Below are 23,380 nucleotides of genomic sequence, written 5' to 3'. Positions count from 1 at the left end.
TGGGCCTTCGCTGGGCAACACAGACTTTCAACTCCCTCCAAAGATTTTCTATGGGGTTGAGATCCTGAGACTGGCTAGGCCACTCCAGGACCTTGAAATGCTTCTTACGAAGCCACTCCTTCGTTGCCCGGGCGGTGTGTTTGGGGTCATTGTCATGCTGAAAGACCCAGCCACGTTTCATCTTCAGTGCCCTTGCTGATGGAAGGAGGTTTTCACTCAAAATCTCACGATACATGGCCCCATTCATTCTTTCTGTCACACGGATCAGACGTCCTGGTCCCTTGGCAGAAAAACAGCCCCAAAGCATGATGTTTCCACCCCCATGCTTCACTGTAGGTATGGTGTTCTTTGGATGCAACTCAGCATTCTTTCTCCTCCAAACACGACGAGTTGAGTTTTTACCAAAAAGTTATATTTCGGTTTCATCTGACCATATGACATTCTCCCAATCCTGTTCTGGATCATCCAAATGCTCTCTAGCAAACTTCAAACGGGCCCGGACATGCACTGGCTTTAGCAGGGGGACACGTCTGGCACTGCAGGATTTGAGTCCCTGGTGGCGTAGTGTGTTAGTGATGGTAGCCTTTATTACTTTGGTCCCAGCTCTCTGGAGGTCATTCACTAGGTCCCCCCGTGTGGTTCTGGGATTTTTGTTCACCGATCATTTTGACCCCACAGGGTGAGATCTTGCGTGGAGCCCCAGATTGAGGGAGATTATCAGTGGTCTTGTATGTATTCCATTTCCTAATAATTGCTCCCACAGTTGATTTCTTCACACCAAGCTGCTTACCTATTGCAGATTCAGACTTTCCAGCCTGGTGCAGGTCTACAATTGTGTTTCTGGTGTCCTTTGACAGCTCTTTGGTCTTGGCCATAGTGGAGTTTGGAGTGTGACTGTTTGAGGTTATGGACAGGTGTCTTTTATACTGATAAGGAGTTCAAACAGGTGCCATTGATACAGGAAACAAGTGGAGGACAGAGGAGCCTCTTAAAGAAGAAGTTACAGGTCTGTGACAGCCAGAAATCTTGCTGGTTTGTAAGTGACCAAATACTAATTTTCCACCATAATTTGCAAATAAATTCTTAAAAAATCAGACAATGTGATTTTCTGGATTTTTTTTTTCATTTTGTCTCTCATAGCTGAGGTTTACCTATGATGAAAATTACAGGCCTCTCTCGTCTTTTTAAGTGGGAGAACATGCACAATTGGTGGCTGACTAAATACTTTTTTGCCCCACTGTATATGCATAGAGGTTGGATTTAGCCAGCTGGGCTAGCGAACTGAAACGTTTCACTTACTAGGACTGTAATCCGGGCCCTATCACGAAACTATGTGCACTTCTACATTTCAGAATCTATTTAGAAAGGTAGAGGAAGAAACAGGGCTAGTAGTTTGTAGAAGGTGAGTAAGAGTATTTCAATCAAGTCATTGTATTTCAGGATAAAATACCATTACTTCTTAAGCCTACTCTAATACTATACTATTGCTGAGCCTACTATAATGACACGTAGTCTGTATTAGAAAACCCATTGGACATATCTCAAAACAAAGTACTGAGATAATTTTATCCTGGGGTGTCCAATCAACAAGGTTACCAAGGCTTTCAATCCATAAATGAACCACCGCTTACAAATGATCTTTCATTCATCAGCCTATTCTTAGCATGTTAGCCTAGCAAAAAGCTAACAAAGAATTTGTGTCACACTTGTAGAAACCCTGGCACCCTGCTAGGCAGAGAGCCAGTCTGTAAGGTGCGTGGTAAATCGAGTCTGATTCATTGGCTCATTATGGACACCGATTATCCTCAGTCACGTTCTTTTTCTACATAACAGACGGCCCTTAGTTGCAGTGGAAACAGATTTGCACTCGCTTCTACAGCTCTGGCCTGACAGACGAGTGGTCCTGTAATCAGACTGCCCTCAGGCAGGCCGGCCTAATGTCCAGACCTGTGTATGTGTGTGTGTTTGTGTGTGTGTGTGTAAGGGAGTTTTCTCTTGCACTTGTGGGGGCTTGGGTAAAGGGGGATGCCATAAATATTTTGCCTGTTAAGCCCTTTGAGACTGTAATGATGATTAAGGGCTATACAAATATAATTGAATTGAATTGAATGTGTACATATGTTTAATTTAAACACCACACGTCCAATAAGAGACCCAGTAGCCAGCTCCCTGTTCACTGAGAGAGGACCAGATCACTCACAAAGCCGGCGGTCTGCAGTGACAGGATGTGGGCGTGGGGGTCCACACAGCCCATCGCCCTCCGGTCCGCATAGCTGCCCACCTCCAGCACGTACATCCTGCTGCTGAAGCCAGCCCCCTCATAGGCCAGCCAGCTGAAAAGACACAAGAAGGGTAAACACAAAAGTACACCACACCTGGGGGCAAAAGAGAAACAAACCATTCAACAAACTCTCACGCCGGTTCTTATCTCTTCAATGGGTTCTCAAGGGGACCCTGAGAACCAGACCTCTGGGAATGTCTTTGATTTGGTCTTATTGTTTCACTGGTGTAGAGAGGCTATGGTTCCTGCCTTGGTCTTATTGTTTCTCTGGTGTAGAGAGGCTATGGTTCCTGCCTTGGTCTTATTGTTTCTCTGGTCTAGAGGGGTTATGGTTCCTGCCTTGGTCTTATTGTTTCTCTGGTCTAGAGGGGTTATGGTTCCTGCCTTGGTCTTATTGTTTCTCTGGTCTAGAGGGGATATGGTGCCTGCCTTGGTCTTATTGTTTCTTTGGTGTAGAGAGGCTATGGTTCTTTCTCCTGCAGTTCCTACCCCAAGTAGGGAGTACAGAACGAAGGCCTCACCTGCCCGCCAGCACCCTGCAGGACGCCACGGAGAACCCCGGCTGCAGCGCCTCGGCGCTGTCCCCCAGAACCGCCTCCGAGCCCTGGAAGTCCTCCTCGGAGAAAAGATGCACCTGAGAGACACACACGCACAAACAGGCACACACACACACACACACACACACACACACACACACACACACACACACAAACCTGTTGAGCGTGTCATTGATTTTGTCTCTCTCTCTGAGTCACCTGTGTAGATACCCTCCCCCCCCAAGCCAGTAGAGATAAGGAGGTTGATTGGATTTGGGATTCACTGTTGAAGTCACCTACCTTGAATTTGGCCGAGTTCTCCAAGTTGTCCTGAAGAGACGAGAGGCGGTCACAACACACAGAAGAAGAAAGGAACACAGAACAACAGTTAGGATGATCCCATTGGCCATGGTTCAGTCTGATATACCTGACCCTGAAATAATTACCTAGTCTATTGGAGATGTCTATCCGACATCGACCACGGACACATTGTTAAGAGGACAGGCAGCCGGTCGATACCTGCATCATTGATCCCCTGCACTATGAAGGATGTTTTCATGAGCCATCACTAACATGTTCATGATGAGTGTCCATAATAATAATGGTAATTGTCATAATAGCAATTCTAATAGATCCCGTCCACTACTTGAACCTTCTAGTGATTGAATTCTAGTGATTGAAACCTTCTAGTGAAAGAGCCTTCACACGTAGCGCTGTAGTCTGTCGGTGACGGAGCTCGCATTGATTTTCCCACCACGGCTCTCGACTCACTCTAAACCTAGAATACTAAAATCCATCCCTGGGCTGAATGAGTCCTGGGTAGATTATCTTTTTTGATAATTTAGACTTTATCGATCGTTTCAGCCTCTTCCCCCGATAAAGGTTTAAAATTTGAAATCAAACAGTTTTGTGTTTTGTGCTGCATAGTAGTAGTTTGGCATTCCTGTTATATAAGAACATCTGGGGAAGACAGCACAGAGAACGGGCTGGAAGAAACCGAAAGGGACAAGTCAAGCCTTGTTTCTTGTTGTGTTCCGGGGATATTCTCCTGCAGAGAGATACTTTTAGGAGGGGATTTCAATAAGAGCTTCATAAGAAACCTTTACAGACACTTTTTATATTATTGTCAGGACAGGAAGTCTTAGCTTAGTGTTTGCCGTTAGCCAAGTACGAGCTGAAGGATCCCTGTCTCAAGCGAGAACATGAAACACACCCTTCACCTAAATGTGAGCTTATCTGCAACCAGACATATGATTATTAATCTAAAGTGAGATTTGTGGGACGTTTGGTTTACCAGCACGATGGGCATCACCGAGGCGACCAGCGGCTGCATGGTGCCCCAGTCCTCCGGGCTCCCGTACAGACCCTTCTCCAGCACGTACGCCTCCCCGCAGAAATCTGGCTCCTCAAACACCACCCACCTTCAAAATAAAAGCGCACACACAGCGAGACTCAACCGCAGAGTCAAAGGCTGCACACAATTAGGGATGGAATGCTGAAATTAAATATTAAAACGGTCTCGCTATATATACACAGTCAAGGCTAAGCGGTCACTGGGCGCGTGATTAAATGCAACAGGGTTACTTATAATACTTTTGACATAACACAGATTTACAAAAATCCTCTTTAGGTAGTTTACTTTCAGATGGTAGCCCATCTGATGTTACCACTAATGCGAAGCCTTTTGATGGCTGCTACCCACCTACATAGACTGACACAATGGAACGACCACTGACTTATAGCAGGGCTGCGCTGTAGCAGTAGCAGTTTAATCACTGCTTTGAACGTGTGTGTGTGTGTGTGTGTGTGTGTGTATGTGTGTGTTTTGCGCACCAGGCAGAAACTTTTTTGTTCAGTGTGTGTGTGTGTGTCTGTGTGCCTGAATGTGCGGTGGTGAAAGATTGACACAGAGCGAGTCGGTTTGCGTTTGTAGGTGTACTTAAGGGTGGGTGTTTGTGTGTCAGTGTGTGTTCTCCGCCTGGCTACACGTGTTGGACTGCGCACGTGTAGGTCTAGTTGCTTTTGAGCATGTCAAGGTTGACTGGAGATGCAGTGGGGTAGAGTGACTGTGTAACGGTGCCAGCAGGGTGATAGGGGCGGTGCCTTGCATTGTTTAATGGCAGCCAAGCTAGGCTCCACACAGCCGACCCCTTTAACAGTGTTAACTATGGTAAACTCAGGTAAACCTTCAGCCGTTCAGCATATGTTTTACATTCCGTTCTCCTTCCATCTGCTTTTCCCTCCCACCTTTAAATCTTATGGACGTCAACAACCTGAGACATCTTGTCCTAACCGGACCAAAGAGAGCCTCTTTGGACCTGATAAGAACAGACCAGAGGCGCATTCTGAGCTTCAGCACTTTCGTGATTTGTAAGGCCTCACCACAATTATTCGCCAGGTGTTACAAAACACCCCTCTCTCAGCCACAGGGCCACAGGGCTCACTCCGAGCTCAGACCCTGTTCCCTTTGCCTCAGCCTGGGCAGAGCCTCTGTGCTCCACTCCCTCTACCTGGCCCTGGGCTTCTGGGCTCCAGTCCCTCTGCCTCTCAGCCCACAGAAAACGGCGGGAAAAGGTCACATGACCAACAATTAGCTCAAATAGCTCAAATACAAGACAGAAGGGAGTGCCAGTGCAAATACTGTCAGCAGACACTATGGGTCTGAACACGCCGCCCTTGAGGTGCGGCGGTTACAACACTGAGCTCCAGGGTTCGAGGGGCGGGGAGGGGGGCAGGGAGAAACCGTATAACACCCAGGGCCATTAGGGAGATGCTTAGTGGGTAAGTGTTCAGGAGGAGGAAACACTCACACGCCGCCCACCACGTGGACGCTCTTAGTCCGCAGGCCGTAGCCTGTCAGCTCCATGCTGGGCACGGGGACCGTGAGGTCGATGTGCGCCCCGTGCGCCCCGAAGTCCTCGTCTGTGAACATTTTGAGGTGCGGAGAGATGAAGTCCTACAAGACGCAAAGTCAAAACAAGTGCCATGAGTGCCTATGCATTTGTTTTTTTATGTACTGTTATTATTATATAAAAGAAACATTAAAGTAACATATCCAGCCAAAAAAGAAGAACAGCAACGAATAAAGTCAATAAATAAGTCATGGAGGGAATGAACTGTGCAACTATCTTCTTACTGTATCGTTACATGAATTAACCACAGAGTCGATAAAATGTCATGAATAATGGAAAATGCTCATCACACGCTACCAGAGGCCAAACTAATGAGTCCTAAAGCTGTCTCACGAGCTGCTGGGGAAACTAAGATATTCCTTTATGTTATCAGAAACAGAGAAAAGCAATTAGCAGACCCTGTTTGCAGCCTTCTCTCCATTAGCCAAAACACGAGTAGCCGTTAACCTTCTAATAGCCGACCAGAGGAGGCTCACTCAGATTAAAAACCTATTTCTCCACAAACTACTATGAAGGTTTCTGTTATGTGTGCAGTGGATAGTCAACAGTATGGATCGGTATTCCTATGCCTTAGGGGGCGCTCTACAGCACCTGCTATGTGTAACTTGTAACATTATTCTGGTGCTAGTAATACTAGTGCTAGTGTTACTAACAAGTTATCCTTATAGTATATAACTAACATAATAGTTTCAATCTAGTAATCCTCAGCCTGACAGTTGGACCTGGGGCTCCAGAGTGGGACTCACCGCCTGGACGGGCCTGAGGGACAGGAAGTGTTCGGACCCCCCTCCCCAGTCGCCCCAGTCCAGGTACTCCCCCTCCTCCAGGACGTGCTGCCGGCCCTCGAACGCCGGCTGGCTGTAGCCCACCCAGCTGGGTGAAGCAACCACAGAAACAAGAGTTGGAGGCAGTAGACAACAATGCATTTTAATGAGGTGTGTCACTCACCGAGTCACCGGTTAGGCATTTAGATCTCCTGCATTTACAATTTACCTTTTCCTTTGTTAATGCTCTTTGTTTCTTTTAGAAACTTATACATTTGATTTGTATTTTATATTTTATCTAGGAAGTATTATTGTCATCTCTGTCTGTACGCATGTGCTTTGTCAAGCTTGGTGTGTGTGTGTGTGTGTGTGTGTGTGTGTGTGTGTGTGTGTGTGTGTGTGTGTGTGTGTGTGTGTGTGTGTGTGTGTGTCATGTCTGACTTCCTGGTTGCCTTTCTGGGTGCATAAAAATGCATGAATGCATATTATCCAACCTGGTGATTGAATGTGATGAACATACTGCTAGTTTTCATCATTTGAGCTGCGCAATACATAACATAAACCATCAATTCATTGTTTGGCAGAAGGTTCACTAAACAAACATGTTCCTTACCACTAATCTCCCTGACGGTTAACCAGATGTTTTGTGAGCAACTAGTCTACTAGTCTTAAAATATAAGAAAACGCCTTGAAATTCATAATATCTGAGCCCATTACAATCTAGGATGCCATACACCTAGGATGCCATACAATCCTATTTTTAATCAGGCTAACAATTATTTTCTAACTTACATAATAGCAGTTGGGTCTCCTGTAGTTAATGTACCAGTTGAATTGTTGTTGGGAGACAAAACAGTTACGAGTTGTCCAGCTTGGAAGTTTAACTCTAATTAATCAACCGCCATTCACTCAAACTCAGTACAGAAAGTTAAGACATGGGTGTAGTGGAGTGGAGTGTGGTGATGGCTGGTTCATCCTGCGTGCCTTGAATACCAAATGCAGCCCAGGTATGCAGCCTCACCTCAGTCTCCTCAGCCTGGCTCTGGCCTTATGAGGCTTCTTAAACCAGCCATTCTCCACACTCCACCATAAGCCGACATAATCAGGTGGATCAAGGTGTCTTTACAAAGCGCCTTTAAGATGACACGCTGAAGGCCGCGAGCCAGTGTGACGCCTCAAAGCGTTCAACCCTTTCAGCGGCAATGCCAGCTCATTCATATTGAATTATGGGCTGTTATTATGTCGGCCTATCTTATTAGAACAAGGTATTTCAATTATGTCCTGAAAAAACCAACCGACTGCGAAAGGCAAGCGCCCCTGACTGCAGTTTCTGAAGGGGAAGAAGCGTGTGTGGGGAATTGTCCACCAGATTAAAAGAAAAAGCCTGATTAGATAAACAATGATAAACCACAAGCTGTTGAAGGTTAGTTCATTCTATTATTTAGGAAATGGTGGCTCAGAGAGACTACCCTTAGTAATATGCAGTCTTATGACAGTCCAAATCGCAATCGCAATGATTAGCACACAACACAATCCAGTACTGGGAACTCAATGGTGCATTATAGTTAGAAAAGTATATATATATATATATATATATATATATACATATAACTATAAACGCATGTTTATATAATATGAATAAAAAACATATTATACTGATTCAAATCAACCTACAGTCCACCGATGATCTTCAAGGAGCCCACAGACTTGAGTTTGGTTGAGGTCAGGGCCTTGTCCTCCTCTCCCCCCTCCTCCTCCTCCCTCTCAAAGCAGAACAAGTCGCTCTCGATCTCCACACTGGGGCCCTCAAAGCCAGGGCTCTCATACAGCACCGCCTAACCACAGGGAGGAAGAGGAAATCATTGCGATACAAGGATTCATCATGAAATCGTTCCTACAACATTGCTCTGTTTTTCATGTTTTCATTGACCGTTTGAATGGCATTTGGTTTGACGCAATACTTTGAATAAATAGATTCAGTTTCAAGGGAGTAAGTGTCAGAATTTGACATGCACAAATTGCCAAAAATTGCCAATATATCAACAAGTTGCAGTCTCCACAGCCTGTGGGATGATTTACATTGCATTTTAACTGACAGTTTTTGCCAGGGAAAAGGAAGTAAGTGATGACTAAGCCAGCAATATTTGCAAAAAGTTCTCTTCTTTCATAACTCTTTGGTTGGTTCATAAAGAACTTTTATTTTTGATGTTTATTAAAATAGCTTTCAATGTTATTGTCTCAACCAGGGGAGTTGCTAGGAATCAAGGGCAGTTGAGGCTTATCCCGGACATTAGGGTGGTCTAGGTTTATAGGTTAAATGGCACCTTACTTCCATTCAAGGCTCTTGTCTTAATCATTACAGTAGATCTTCCGCTTGACTGACATACTCAGGACCCAAAACCCACTGGATTAAAGCCTGATTCTAATGACAGCTGAACATATCCAGAGCTATTTCTTTCATTTTTCAGATATTTGTAAAAATCTCATTTATATTTACAGACCTTTTTGTAAATGGTCACACAATAAATAACACAAAGACCCAACCCAACGCACCTTGACCTCGTTGGGATATTCCACTTTAAAAGCCCCCTGCAACACAAGAACATGGCATGAGGAATGAACGTTAGTAAAACCAAGCTGATCAACCATTAAATAACGGCACTCATACAATAGGACGTTACTATATGCAAAAAGTCGATAGAAAGAAGACTGGGAAACAAAAGGAGGGCTCTAGATCATTTTGACAGAATACATTATCGGTTTTAGATGCTCTCAATGCACACAGGCATTCTGGTGGGATAGATTAGTCTTTTAACTACGGGTTAATTCTCTTACAACATTGTTGCCAAAGGCTAAGAAATGCAAATCAACCCGTTAATGTGTGTCATCATCGATGGCGGTGGTCGTTGTGAGCAAAACTAGCAGGGCCATCTAATTTAAATAACAAAAAGGGAGTGATGGTATGTTATCAAGAGAAACCAAACATGCAGCGCTTGTTCAGGTAGGCTAATGCTGGCAGGGGCTAGCTGGCTAGCTTCAGCTACGTACCATCTTGAGGGGCCTGAGAGAGCCTATGAAGGGTGAGGGGAAGCCCCAGGACTCGGGGAAGGGGTACTCTCCGGTCTCTAGCACGGCTAACATGCCCTGGTACCCGGGATCGCTGAACACCAGCCACCTGAGAGGGAGGGGAACAACATGACATGATACAACAACAACAACAGAAACATGATATTATATATTATTTTATACATGATGTAATAAACCCCTTTCACAGAGGCATGACCGTAGGACAAACACAGGTGTGAGATATAAGAATAATGAAATGTCTGCTCCTTTTATGTGGCAGGGCACGGATAGTAGACTAACACACGGTGATCCCAGACCTTGCTGGTGCTTTGACACATATATTAAACACCTGCCTACTTCCCCGATGTGTATGTTGGGGGCCAAACCTTTTTGATAAGGGTCCATTGACATTAAACTGGAAGCTCGCAATAAAGCTCTTTGCAAATTCGACCAGTTAAAGGTAAATATCTGCACCCCCGTCCAACCAAAACGCAGCAGTGCTTTGGACGACTACAGCTAGAAATGACGGACTGTGGCTACAGCCAGGCTGTTGGCCAGACAGAACCTTCCTCACAGACATGGTGATGGTTGCCAGCCCTGAGCTACAGCAGGCGGGTCTACAGAGTTACAGGAACAAAGAGGATGTGTGCCAACCGTTGAAATACGTTTTTTTTCTTTTCCGTACATTTCAATATTTTCTTTGTTTTTATTGGCCAGAACCCTCAACCTTTCAACCACATATTTTCAGTAGACATTCCCAGATGTCTTTGGAGAAATACACTGCATGTGGGAACGTGGTGGAGTTCAGGCACAACCTGAAACCAAGCAAAACACAATGCTGCTATATGACAAAACTGTGCTTCCTTTTCAGATCGTAAAAACAGGAGTATATGTTTGAACCGTTGGTGTTCTGAATCAACATAGTAAGTAGTTTGGAGGGGGGTGTTTTGCGGATGCCAGTTAACGTCCTATAAAAACCGGGCACAGAATGTCCTGGCTGCCCTATTCCCTCTCTCTCTCTCATGAAAAAACAATCGCTTACTCCATTATCCCTACAAGAATCCTTGTTGGTAAGTTTCTCTCACTTTCTCTCTTTCCTCTCTCTCTCTCTCTCTCTCTCTCTCTCGCTCTCTCTCTCTCTCTCTCTCTCTCCCCACCCTCTCTCTTTCTCCCTGCCTCTTGCTTTCCCCTCTCTCTCTCCCCCATCTCTCTCAATCTCTCCCGACCTCGCTCTCCTGCAAACAGAAAACATGCAGGAGCAGGAGTGACATTCCTCAGCCGGCACGTGAGCGAGACACGACACAAACACAAGTGCGGGGTAGAGCACTGTAATGATTATCTGCTTTCCCTGGAGCGCCTCATCTCGCCTCACACGGTCAATGTCAGACCACAGCAACAACACAGGAACCCATTCACAGAAACACAACTGTGCAGTGTTTCCACCATGAACATATGAAACCTTTCTTTTGTTTGTTTCTTTTTATCCCAGTCCGTGTTGTGAAACATCCTTGCAAGAGCGAAACAAATCAAGCTCAACGGGGGGGGGGGGGGGGGGGGGGGGGGGGGGGGGGGGGGGATTGAGAGAACACCAAGTCTAACCAGAGAACACATTCCCAGTGCACCACAAAGCAAGCCCAACTTTAATGTATTCTCCGATGGAAGAATAGAACTCATTAAACCAGACAGGGCGGCGTTGAACAGCTACCAACATCTTGCCTTCTCTGACTCATGCCTCATTTGTGTGCAGACCAACGTCCTAATCTACACTCTCACACACACACACACACACACACACACACACACACACACACACACACAGACACAGACACACACACACACACAGAAAGACTTACACCCCCGAGTGGACCTTTATTGACGCGGTGCTCTGTGCGATACCGAAGGTGCCCATCTCTACGGTGTCATCATGGTAGGGGGTCACCCGGCCGTGACCCTCAGGGTCCGTAAACAGGTCGATGTGGGGGAGAATGTAGTCCTACAGGGAGAGAGAGAGAGAGAGAGAGAGAGAGAGAGAGAGAGGGAGAGAGAGAGAGAGAGAGAGAGAGGGAGACAAACCGAAAACATAGCCTTTCAATATATTTACTAGCTCAGTCCGCCGCCATGAAAATAATACTGGCTAAAAGCATGGCGCTTAGTTCTCTGAACCGTGTGAGTCTGTAACGAGCGTCCACAGAACTGTACAAAATACAATACAAATAAATAAACACACACAGCCAGACTTCTTACTAATTAAAATGCGAAAACAGCGGTGGGAATAGGGAAAAACAGAGAGAGAGAGAGAGCGAGAGAGAGAGAGAGAGAGAGAGAGAGAAAGAAGAGAGAGAGAGAGAGAGAGAGAGAGAGAGAGAGAGAGAGAGAGAGAGAGAGAGAGAGAGAGAGAGAGAGAGAGAGAGAGGAGAGAAAGAGAGAGAGCGAGAGAGAGAGAGATAGGAATGAGACAGAGAGACAGAGAGAGAGAGAGAGAGAGAGAGAGGTAAAGAGAGAGCGAGAGAGAGGGTCTTCTTACACAGACAGCCAGTCGAATAGATCCAATTAGCATGGCAGGGTCTTTGCGCGGCGTCACCCCGTGTCTGGCGGCGACACACATTGCTCAGGTCCAGGCAGCCTTCCTCCAGCGCGATGCAGCGGCCCCTGAACCCAGGGCTCTCATAGAGGATCCAGCTGGGGAACAGACGAGACTCAATACCTCACAACCTCATCTGTAGACCGGAGTCAGGGAGCGGGAGGAGACGCCATGCTGCCCTCCGCGCAAACCGCTGGTCATTCAATCCGAGCGAGCGCTCACCAGCCACGGACAACCCTGACCGAGATGACTGGCGAGAGCTGCAGAGCGGTGGCGTCCTCGAGGTCTCTGAACACCTCGTAGGCCTGGCCGCCGAACGGAGCCTTCTCAACAGCACCATCTGGGCGGAAACACACACACACACACACACACACACACACACACACACACACACACACACACACACACACACACACACAACACACACACACACACACACACACACACACATACACATACAGAGACACACCAGGGTCAACTTTGGAGATGTTAACCAAATCAAATCAGTCTGTTTAATATAAAGGCACACAGACTACACTCAGTGCTCTGACCAATTATACTGCTGCACTCACACGCACGCACACTCAAACACAACACAAAAAAAGCACACAACGTGTTTGATGCAACATCTACTCAAAATATTTAGTGTGTTATACCAACCTATGGGGACCACAGTGAACGAAGTGTGTTTTTAGGAGATGTGTAGTAATAAAGTATCAATCTGATTGGCAAAAGTCTGTTTAACCGTAGCAGTCTGCCCTTGATTATCTCTATCTATACAAAAGGACATTGAAATAGTAGCACTGTAGTCAATGTGTGTATCTTAATACAGTCAGCACTATGGACAGTGAGGAGGATAACAAAATACCCAGACTGGCAGAGAGCTAGCGAACAAAAGGAGAACTTTAAATTGTTCCAGGGCATTATACATAATTAAGAACAAGAATGTGGTATACAAGTTTTGGAGGCCACACTCTCTCTCTCTCTACACATATCCCTATCTCTCTCTCTCTCTCTGGCAACCCTCAATGTCATGCTCCTTGCAGAAGGTTTCTACTGGCTCAGCCGCCAATGCAATCTTGTGATTTTTTAATCACATCCAGATGAACATTTCTTTGCTTCTCTCTGTTGCTCCACACTGTTTGCCCCCAAGAAGCAAACTATGTGAAGCAGATGCTTACAGAGAACAGTAGATTCTGAGCCTCCACCCCCGTCACCCTAGACTTATTAAAAGTGCGGAGAGAAGATGAGAGAAGATGTGCCTACCTTTCCTGGACGCCTGTGAGGTCCTTTGGGGACTCCGGTCTGCAGACAAATTAATAGAAAAATGATTGTCAAAGCAGCAGAAGAGGGTTGCAGCCTCCCAGCCAGATGTTAACAGCAACAAATTGGCAGAGACGCATCCTGACATGCTCGACTTATCACCTCTCATTAAAAGGGTGAGATTACAAACATTTTGGGCCTATGGATTATTTACAATGCAGCATAGACGCTTGATTCTGATTGGTCAACCAAAGCATTCAGCCGTCAGTTATTTCTGAATAATATAAATAACTGGCATCTTGTTATGGACGCTAATGACGATACAGTCATTTCCAAATCAATACAATGATATGTTTTTATATTTTGGTACAATTATGCCTTTCTTTAATAAGTAGATGTGTAATAAGCAGGATAATCTACAGAGAGCCGGTGTGATCTATATCCCTTACATATCATACAATGGCCCTTCAGAATAAAAGCGTTGAACCTCTTGTTAACAGGTGGTTTGAATACATTGGAAATCAAACCCTGAGCTCTTTCTTGCCACTAGACTAGCTCTACCCCCCCCCCCCCCCCCCCCCCATTTGCAGATTTATCTTTATTCAAGTATATGGCCTTAGTTTCCCTGTAGTAATGATGTCAAAATCCAGCCCCATTCACGACTGTGTTGATAGTCAAATGTGTGCCGCCTGTGGTGATTGACAACTCTATTCACATGTGTGCCTTGTTATTCAGGTTCCCTAGTTCCTACCCACTTCTTGTCATGTTTGTTTCTATTGGTCTTACACCTTTGGCTTTTGACTCTGCCTGCATGACTTTCTGTTGGTCATCTTTCAAAGCCCCTTCTCACATGCTTTTCAGTTTGCTCACATCTGCATTTGGGTTCCCCTCCTGCCTCAAACCCCCTGAGGAAATGTAGCACTCACACTCTCGTGTATAGGTAAAACAGGGTGCATGTAAAGGGGGGGGGGGGGGACCCAATACTCACATCAGCGGTGTGCATCCCATGTGGGAGTGGTAGTGGCTTTGCTGGGGGAAGCCGGGAGGGCACAGCGGGCTTGGTTTGTGCAGGGGGTGGGACTGTGGGGGTTGCAGGTAGACATGGCAGCATTCCACCTGCGACCGGGAGCCCGGGCTTCTCCTTCATTTCTGTTGCAACCTCGAGGGCTGCTGATGACATCACAACCGCCGGCTTCTGTTGTGAAAACAAGGCAGACAGAGTGGTTGGACTGGCTTTCTGGCTTGTAAGAATGCAATGACGAATGACAGACGCATAACACTCTTTTTTCCAAGGATGCGTGTATATCATAACAACTGCAATAGGTGGCTGTTCCCTGCAGGAGCACGGCAACCATTTTGTACATGCAGTCGATTTTCTTGCCGTTTTCTCTACAGATCTGAATTAACTTAAGAGAACCCTAATGACATAACTATTTTCATGACAATGATAGAGTTGCAGGGACACAGTTGCGTAGCACAGGCATCATTCAAAGGAATACAATGTTTATGACAAAACTAACCTCTGTGTTGACTTGTTCCCTTCCTGCTTCGCCTTGCTCTGTTTTATCAGACTCTTGAGGGAGGTACTTCTCCAAATAGTCCGGCAGCTTGATGTCGTTAAAGTTGGGAAGCAGAGGAGCTGACTCACCGACCAGAGCCTGCCCAGCCTGGGTGCCACTACTGCCAGCAAGAGCCGCTGGGTGGTGGCTGTCCAAGGCCTCAGCCAATGGAGCTGGGGAGGTAGGGCTAGGCAGGAGCGGAGCGGAAGCTCCAGGAGACAGGCTATTCTGGGGGCCTTCGCTAGATGTTGCAACCCCAGAGAGGGGGAGGGCCTCCAGACCGTTTCTCTTCCCTCTGGCACTGGAAGCACTCAGGCTGCTGAGGATGCTGCTTCCCTCCAAGCGAGACCTCACCTTGGTCTCCTCTTTCTTCTCTTCCTTTTCATTTGATTTCGTTGTCTTCTCCTCCTCCCCTTCCTCTTCCTCCTCGTGGGCCAAGCTCCTCAACCTGAGCCGGGAGCCTGAGTCCAGGCTAGTGAGCAGGATGCACCGGTCCGCTATGCTAGCCCTGGCGGGCTTCAGGCTGGCTTTGGTCCCGTTGCTCTGGAGCTTGGCCAGCAGACTGAGGCCCGATTTGGCCGTTTTCTTCCTCAGCCCAAACTGGAACTGATCGGGGTCGAAGGTCTTCTCGAAGCGGTCCTCCCTGATGGCGGGCATGGCGAACGGGGGCTGCGGCGGCCGCAGGTGGCTGTGTTTACGGGGCGGCATGGAGAAGGGGGCGCAGAGGTTCTTGATCTTCTCAACAAAGTCGTCGTCGCCCAACTCCCCCGCCGTGTCCAGGAGGTTGCTCTCGCTGGAGGAGTAGCTCAGCCTCGGAGTCTGATCCGGGAGCCTCAGCCTCTGCTTGGGGAAATCCACATCCAGCCAGCTGGAGGGGGCGTCCCGCTGGGGCGATGAGTCGCCCGCGCCCAGCCCCCTTGGCAGAGTCGGCCTGGTCTGAGGGGAGCGCTGGGGAGAGCCTGGGCCACTTTCAATGTTTTCTTTCCCAGCAGATTGTTTAGCAGTCTCAGGCGCACACGAGGCTGACCCGGGGTGATTGTTGACAGGCTGCGATATTAGAGTGATATCTTCCATAAGAACGGCCGAAGATATCACCTGTCGTTCAAGGTTTTGTTTATCGACTGTCTCCGTCTCCTTAGTGTTTGTGATGCTAGGTACAGTAACTTTATTATCACATGGACTCTGCGCCACTTCCTGTGTGGCAGCAGCTGATCCGACAGTATTCACTGTATGTTGTAGCTTTTGTGAATCATTAAGCTGTACCGGGTGAGACTGGTCAGTAATTATCTTCGAAGAGCTTTCGACCCCTATCGTTGAAGAACTGTTAGTCATACTTTTATTCCCAGTTGTTTTTTCCGCCACATCTTGGCTGATAGGCTTAGGGAGGGTAGTGTGAGGAGAAATTATATTTTCAACTGATTTGGGCTTTTCTGGCTTTTCTCTGCCATCAGATTTAACATTAGGCAGAGGTTTCTTTTTTTCAGGCACGTGTTTCACCGCCGTGCCTGTTTTAACCGGTAGATCAGAACCAAATGCCTCTTGTGCAACTAAACCACCAGCTTCTCGTGTGTGTGAGTCATCAGCCAATGTCTCTGTTTTTCCTACAGCCAAACCTTCAGACTGTAGTTCCACTGCGGTCACTGCTGCCTTTGTTTCTTTGTTGCTGACTTTTGTAGAATCCTTTTTTGACTCATTTGTAGTCCGCTGCAACTTGGCTGGTTTGACAGGCCCCTTATCACTGTCACTCACGCGCACAGTGTGGGTGTCTGCAGGGGCAGCACTCTCATTCACTCCTCCACCTTTGGCAGTGGGTAACTCCCTCACAAGAGCAGGTATATCAACAGACTGCTTTGGGGGAGATGCTTTCTTCATAGCCTCTGACTGGTTGGGCTCTGAGTTTAAAGTGTTTTTGGAGGGCTTGTCTCCTCCTTTTTTCTCAGTCTCAGTCTCAGTCTTAGCCACCTTTTTGGTGTCATTCTTTTTCGATTGTAAATGTTTCTGTTTACATCCATCTTGACTTTGATTGATGGCCTCTGTTTTTGCCACTTGTTGTTTAACACTCCCTTTAGCTTTGCTTTCAGCCTGACTTGGAGCCTTCTCTGATTTAACAGGAGCAACTGGTGCACCTTGCTCCGCTACTGGTGGTTTTTCAATGAGCGGTTGTTCTACTATCGAGGATGTGGGGGAGGGGACTGCTCTACTATTGCCCTTTGAAACCCCTTCCCCCTTCTGATCAGATACTGGGTCTATTTTCCCAGGTAAACGACCTACATCAGAAGGCTGCTTTGTTCTGCGTTGGGAAATGTCAGTATCGGGCCCTTTATATTTAGTGACAGATTTCAACAATCCCCCCTGCCCCTTTAGTAATTGGTCTCTGCCCTCATCCTTAGAGCCTGGCTCTTTATCTGGAGACTGTATTGTCTTGCCTGAAACCTGCTGGGTGGAATCAGTGGTGTGGTGTTTTTCCACAGCAGTTTTACCTAGAGATTTATCGGATTGAACCATGCCTGGATCTGTTAGAGTCAGCATGGGTGAACACGGCCCAATGCTGGCAGACACCTTTTCCTGTTGGCTGGAAGTCAGCAAGGGCTTATCGTTTGAACCGTCAGATTTCGTACCATTCGGAGGACTGGTAGGGTCTCTACTCCTCCTCTTCTTAGAGCGGGTACCCGTCTTGCTGGATGTTTTGGCCTCTGGGTTAATCTCATTAGCATGTTCATCAGAGTCAGCAGGCACTGGTCTATCTGATTCAATGTTGTTCTTAGTCGTAAGTAGATCCTTCCCCTCTGTGAGTTCTTTGGGGTGTTTAGTTCTAGAGTCTGCCTGCAGTTGCTCAGGACCTGAAAGCTTCACAGCCTCAACTGTGCCATCTGGCACATCGTGTTTGGATCTTATTTTGGATATGAGTGCAGTTGGTGTTTTCTCGTTGACAGCCTGTTTGTCCTGAATTTCCAGTTGGGATGGCTTTGACACAGCTCTCAAGGACACAGAGGAGTTTTTTAGAGACATACCTGGAATTGCAACCTTTGGAGACATTGGTGTTTTGTTTTCGGATTTGCATGCATCTATGTTTCTCGCCCGTTCCTTAACAGTCCTTGCCTTCTCAGGTGGAGTTGAACTTGACCTGCCGTCATCAAGGCGCTCCTCTGACTTGGACCTGTTGCCTCCGCCTACGTCGTCCTCCTTTAGTGATCTAGAGGCGGCCCTGATCGGAGAGACATCCGCACTCCTTGTGGTTTGGAAGGTCTTCTTCACAGCCCCCACTCTCTGTCCCTCGAAGACGCTTATCTTATCTGCAATCCGACCTGCAATCACGGCCTTAGGTTCCTCCTCCAGTATCCCAAGGTTCCGTTTTCTGGGGAAAAATAGATTAATATCAGCCACAAGCTGTTATCCTTTTAACATTTAATGTTATGGTCAAGTATTTAGTTATTTTTAAGCCATAGCTTATTACTGGTGAATAGGGAACAACTTTAGTTATATCTGTTTATTATCTGCCCCAGGCTAGGTGTATTCTATTATGACTGCTGTTGGTTATAAATATAAAGAGTTATTAAGCGTGTTGTATTTTTCCCTAGGGAAGGCATTCTTTGTTTTAGCAAAACAAATGCTTTAAAATATTACATTCAACGACTCTTAAAGTATGTTTTAGAAATAACATCAATGGATATTATTATTATTGTTAATGTTTCTGTAACGCTTGTTTTTTTCCCTCAAATTCTGTAAAAGTCATACTGCAGCCTATACCGTAAGTAGTAAACTCTTGAAATTTTCCCAATTTTTTAAAATGGCACCACCCAAAGGTGGCGATATTGTAAACCTAAAAAATATTTAAAAATATATTAAAAGAATATAAAACATAAAAAATCATGAATTGGGCTTATTTCTCCTCACCAGATTGACCTGGACTCAAAATACTTCCGGAATATTAATCTCTACAATCAGATGCATTTATAAAACCCAGGTCTCATGCCCTAAAAATGTTTACTTTTCCCACAATTTCATAGAAAAGCCAAGCGTCCACAGTCTTAAACCATTTTGCCTATATGACCATTTTGTTATTGTATGACTACCATAGGGCTACCATTAGGTGGATACCATTAACAGTGCAAATTTTCAGATCTGTACTCTTTTAAGAAACCCCTTAATTATCTTATGAAATGTGTGCTTGGCGTTTTCTTGATGTTGTGTGCTAATCAATCGACATTTTCCCCATGTGAATGAGGCTTCATGCAGTTCAGGAATGTCAGTGACTCAACAGGATAATGCTGTGTTGAACAGCACCTGAAATTCATCAGGCAATCACCATTCCGGCTCATTCGTTTCCAAGAATCGGACTGCCAAGACACAGTATGGCATTAAGGGAAACTTCTTCATTAACCATTATTCCTTAACTCTGTCATATTTATATTTCTTCCGTTAGTGTTCTTGACTACAAATGTTTAAATTCCTCAGAATTTTTCAGGTATATGCTTTGAAGAAAGCCCTTAATTCACTTGAGAAATGTGTGCTTTGAGTTTTCTGGATGTTGTGCTATCTTTTCTTAAATATGACAATTATATGTTCCATTAGTGTGTTCTTGACTTTTAATTTTGCCCGGACCCCGTTAATCACCGCTTGCGGTTAAATTTTATTATTATTATTATTATTATTGAAGCCCAAATGCTAGTTTTTCTCAGTTACTTAAAATGGAATCTCTTAGCTCAGTGGTTGTGATTTTTATCATTGCTTGTTGCATTCATAAACAAACTTTAAACTGGGCAGCTCCCTTCCTCAAACAAACTTCAAACCATAGCGAACTTACCTTGCAATGACCTCTGCTTCAGAATTATCCTTGACTGCATCTTGAGGTTTTGATAATCCTGAATTAAAGTTCTCGGAAACATTTCCACTTCTGGGCCCAGATTGTGAATCAGCGTTTACAAGAACATTCTTCGAAAATATCTTCACCTCACTTTTGGAGACCTTAATACTCCTGCGTTTGGACTCCGCTGTTTCAGTTTTCCTCTCCAACTTAAATTTTTCATCCATGTCTACCTCTCCATCAACTGCAGCCACGATGGTGCCAGTACAACTGGTAGTATCTGCGCATAAATGTCCCTTTGGCTGCTTACCCAGAGGAATTTCTCTATGAATAGCTGTGGGCGAAGTCTTGTTTTTCCCTCCCTCAGATAAGCTCTGACCGGAGGCGGAGTTTCCTGCTGCTTCCCCCAGGTGAGTCTCCACCCCTGGAGCAAGAGCTTTAGTCAACAGCGTTCCACCTGGGGCAGAGGGGGAGCCTGACACATCCGGTGCCTTGGAAGGTGTGTTCTCTTGGGAGTTTCCCTCCACGTCTCCCTGAGACAGCTTCCTGGGCTTTCTCCGGTTGGTGTTTTTACGCCCCATCCTGTTTGAAATGGTCTCCTCAGATTCAGGCTCAGGGCTCTCCCTGTGGGTGTCTGAGGGTGCAGTGAGCTCTAGATCCACCGGGGCACTCAGACAGACCCTGGTCCTGATCTCACGCCGCTCCGGGCCGCTACTCCGTGGTGAATCGAGAGCGTCCAGTGACTTGGTCTTGGCGAGAACATCGAAGCTCTTCTCTAGTCTGACGCGAACCACCTCCTGCCCGGTGCATGAGTTGCTCCCGCTGTTAGTCACGCTGGTCTCTTCCTCCAGGTACACGTGGAGCTTCTTGCCCGAGTGGTTGTGTGCCTTCCTCTGAGCCTGGTTGTGGACTGCGTCAAGCTTCCCCACCGCTCCCAGCACACGTGTGCGAGACCGAGGCGTCAGAGGACTGACTTTGTGCTCCAAAGTGGGATCTCCTGTCAGTGGCGTACCGCGGTGGCCACCTCCTTCCCGCGCCCAGCCCTGTCCTCTCCTCCCCTCTAGAAACTCCCTAGCATCCACAAACTCCTCCTCCTTGGGCCCTCGTTCTGCTGGCTCCCAGTCGGTGGACCAGAAGGGGCCGTCTCTGCGGGCAGACCGGGCGGCGTCCTCCTTCGTGGAGGAGGAGAGATCCCTGGAGAGGCGCGACCGCTCTTGGTCTGAGCTCCGAGCGCCTGTCCCCTCCTTCCTCTGCCAGCCTCCTCCGGCGGGCTCTCTCACAGGCTCAGCCCGCGCCGCTCCTCCCTCCGCTGCGTCAGTGTCTGGCACAGGGCCCTGCTCGCTGGCCTTGGTGGCATTCTCGATTTCAAGATCCCTGGGGATTTGTGACTTCCACGGAGAGAACCAGCTGCCGATTCGCCCCAAGACCCCAGGGCTTGGCTCCTCTTCTGGGCTTTCAGACTGATGAATACAGACGGGGGAATTAATACTTTTATAAAGTGCTTAGGATGGGAGTTAGTCATGCTTTAGTCCAATCAAGCTTCAGTAAAATGTAAGCATACTTTGACTCAAGTGACATAAGTGTACAGAAGACACATAAAGCAACAGGATTTTTTCTAATATATTTAAAGGGTCACTTATTGTGCAATATGTTACGGAAAGCAGAACATGTATGCCTATACGTTACATATAGGTACAGATATGTTTTCAGTATAGCCGTGCAGTTCCCAGCATTACAATCAGCTTAAACTTGTTCAGCTTACCGTAGGAAAAACCACATCAGTGAGACTCTTTACGTAGGATGTGAACATGTTTTTGGTTTAAACCAAAAAAAATAAGCAGAAAAACCTATAGACCATAGAACAGAGATATACTCATTGTTATATGATAAAATAGAAGCATTAAAAAAAAAAAAAGTTTTAATGCCTTAGCAAAGTAGTATCCTAGTAAAAAAAAAAACGAGGTTAATTTGCAACTCACCCTCAATTACGCTACAAAAGACAGGTTTTTTTTCGCGCATATCCCTAAAAAGCGAGAGTTTACATGTTTTGACAATGCCAGTCAGTTAGATTCCCGCCAGACAGATGAAGGTCAGCTGCGCTCCGCTGTCGTCCCATCCCAGTGAGAGTTCCCTTCTGCAGGACTCTCATGAAGACACTAGAGTCACTAGAGGTATGCGTGGCGGCGAGCGGGCGCCGTTTTGCCTTCGGCCGGGCGCGCCCACAAAGCGCGCGCCCGCTCCAACCCAACTTTTCCAAGGGAAATGACGTAACAGGTTGGCTTCTATGCTCTGCCCATTTTTCGGCGATAAAAGTTTGCGCAGTTTGTTGTTATTGGAGCAAGATACTTTTTTAAAAAACTTGGTGCTGAACTCCAACACACCGGACCTCAGATAAAGAGTATTATTACCAACCATCATTTAATTCAGACAGTATAAATGGGATGGGATTGTATCAGGCCTGTTAGTGGAGGCTATTATGCCTTTATTTTAACTATTTTAAAATGTGGGATATCTGCGCCCAGCCTATTCGTTGTAACGTCAATATGCCTATCTTTGATATGTCATCAGGATGATATGGGAAATAACTCAATCCTAATTTGAATGGTTTTGGACTCTGCTGTCATCGAGCTTTATTCTACCGATGGATACACTTAATCGCGGAGGCTGCTTTCCCTCCCAAACTATTATTTTATTATGGCATACGACTTAAAGCCTATTTCATAAACAATGTTCTACTTCAGCTTGTTCCGAGTGGGGAGGCTGCATGCGCTTCATTAGTTACTAGACAATAGTCAATGTTAACGTTAACATGCATTGGCCTACGGTGCTCATTTGACTATTCAACGCTATTCAAATACATCATGCTCAATCTTACCATGATGGTATTTCTTGTTCTCAGCTGAAGACTATTGGAACCTGTTCAGCGATCCGCAGTAATAGGCTTGAATTTAGCCTTTGTCGCTGCTGCAGGGTTCCCGAGGAAGCGCTCCTCATCCCCCTCGGTACACAAGAGCCCCTAGAACCTGATGAATATTCAGACCCTTTACTGTCTTCAACGTCAAATATCGCAGCGGGGAGCCATTGCAATTATTTTTGATGAAGTCGAATGACAATGTAACTAGGGATGGTTCAAAGCCTTGTTGGAATCCGCCCGGGCTAGGTAAATCGCCCGAGGCTCCGCGCGCGTACACACAGAGTGCATGACGGTTATTGTGCAACGCCATTGGGCCTACCATTCTTATAAACAAATGAGACCGGTGGATAATGACCCCACATGGACATGCACGCCCGACTCAACGGTACACCAACTAACGTTCATTCATCTGTTTTATTTAATTTTACACGTTTCAATATATTTCTCTGAAGTTGGCTGGCTGTCTGTCTGTCTGTCTGTCTGTCTGTCTGTCTGTCTGTCTGTCTGTCTGTCTGTCTGTCTGTCTGTCTGTCTGTCTGTCTGTCTGTCTGTCTGTCTCTCTCTCTCTCTCTCTCTCTCTCACTAGTCACTCTCTCTCCTTGAATTATTGATTGCAACATAAGCTGAAACCGGTCTGGTCTCAGCCCATTAAAGTTTTAAACATTGCTTTGCATGAAGTACCTTAAAATTATGACAAACA

The 23,380-nt window shown here is 46.3% G+C and overlaps 1 protein-coding gene across 1 annotated transcript in view; it reads right to left on the bottom strand.

Annotated features, from left to right (window-relative positions):
* The window catches only part of LOC307087562 (uncharacterized protein), a 28,840-nt gene extending 7,249 nt beyond the window's left edge, over positions 1-21,591 (bottom strand). The window contains 20 exon segments of the mRNA XM_079753171.1: positions 2,201-2,333; positions 2,803-2,915; positions 3,118-3,147; positions 4,112-4,238; positions 5,628-5,773; positions 6,476-6,602; positions 8,168-8,328; positions 9,047-9,082; positions 9,542-9,668; positions 11,413-11,552; positions 12,084-12,139; positions 12,142-12,159; positions 12,162-12,238; positions 12,363-12,471; positions 12,474-12,480; positions 13,407-13,445; positions 14,392-14,598; positions 14,924-18,317; positions 19,767-21,226; positions 21,529-21,591. Of these exon segments, the coding sequence (XP_079609297.1) occupies positions 2,201-2,333; positions 2,803-2,915; positions 3,118-3,147; positions 4,112-4,238; positions 5,628-5,773; positions 6,476-6,602; positions 8,168-8,328; positions 9,047-9,082; positions 9,542-9,668; positions 11,413-11,552; positions 12,084-12,139; positions 12,142-12,159; positions 12,162-12,238; positions 12,363-12,471; positions 12,474-12,480; positions 13,407-13,445; positions 14,392-14,598; positions 14,924-18,317; positions 19,767-21,226; positions 21,529-21,576 (6,555 nt within the window). The 5' untranslated portion in view covers positions 21,577-21,591.
* Positions 21,592-23,380: the final 1,789 nt, after the last annotated feature.

This window comes from Pollachius pollachius (assembly GCF_949987615.1).
Source record: "Pollachius pollachius genome assembly, chromosome: 16".
NCBI classification, from domain to species: domain Eukaryota; kingdom Metazoa; phylum Chordata; class Actinopteri; order Gadiformes; family Gadidae; genus Pollachius; species Pollachius pollachius.
This window is presented reverse-complemented; position numbering and strand designations above follow the sequence as displayed.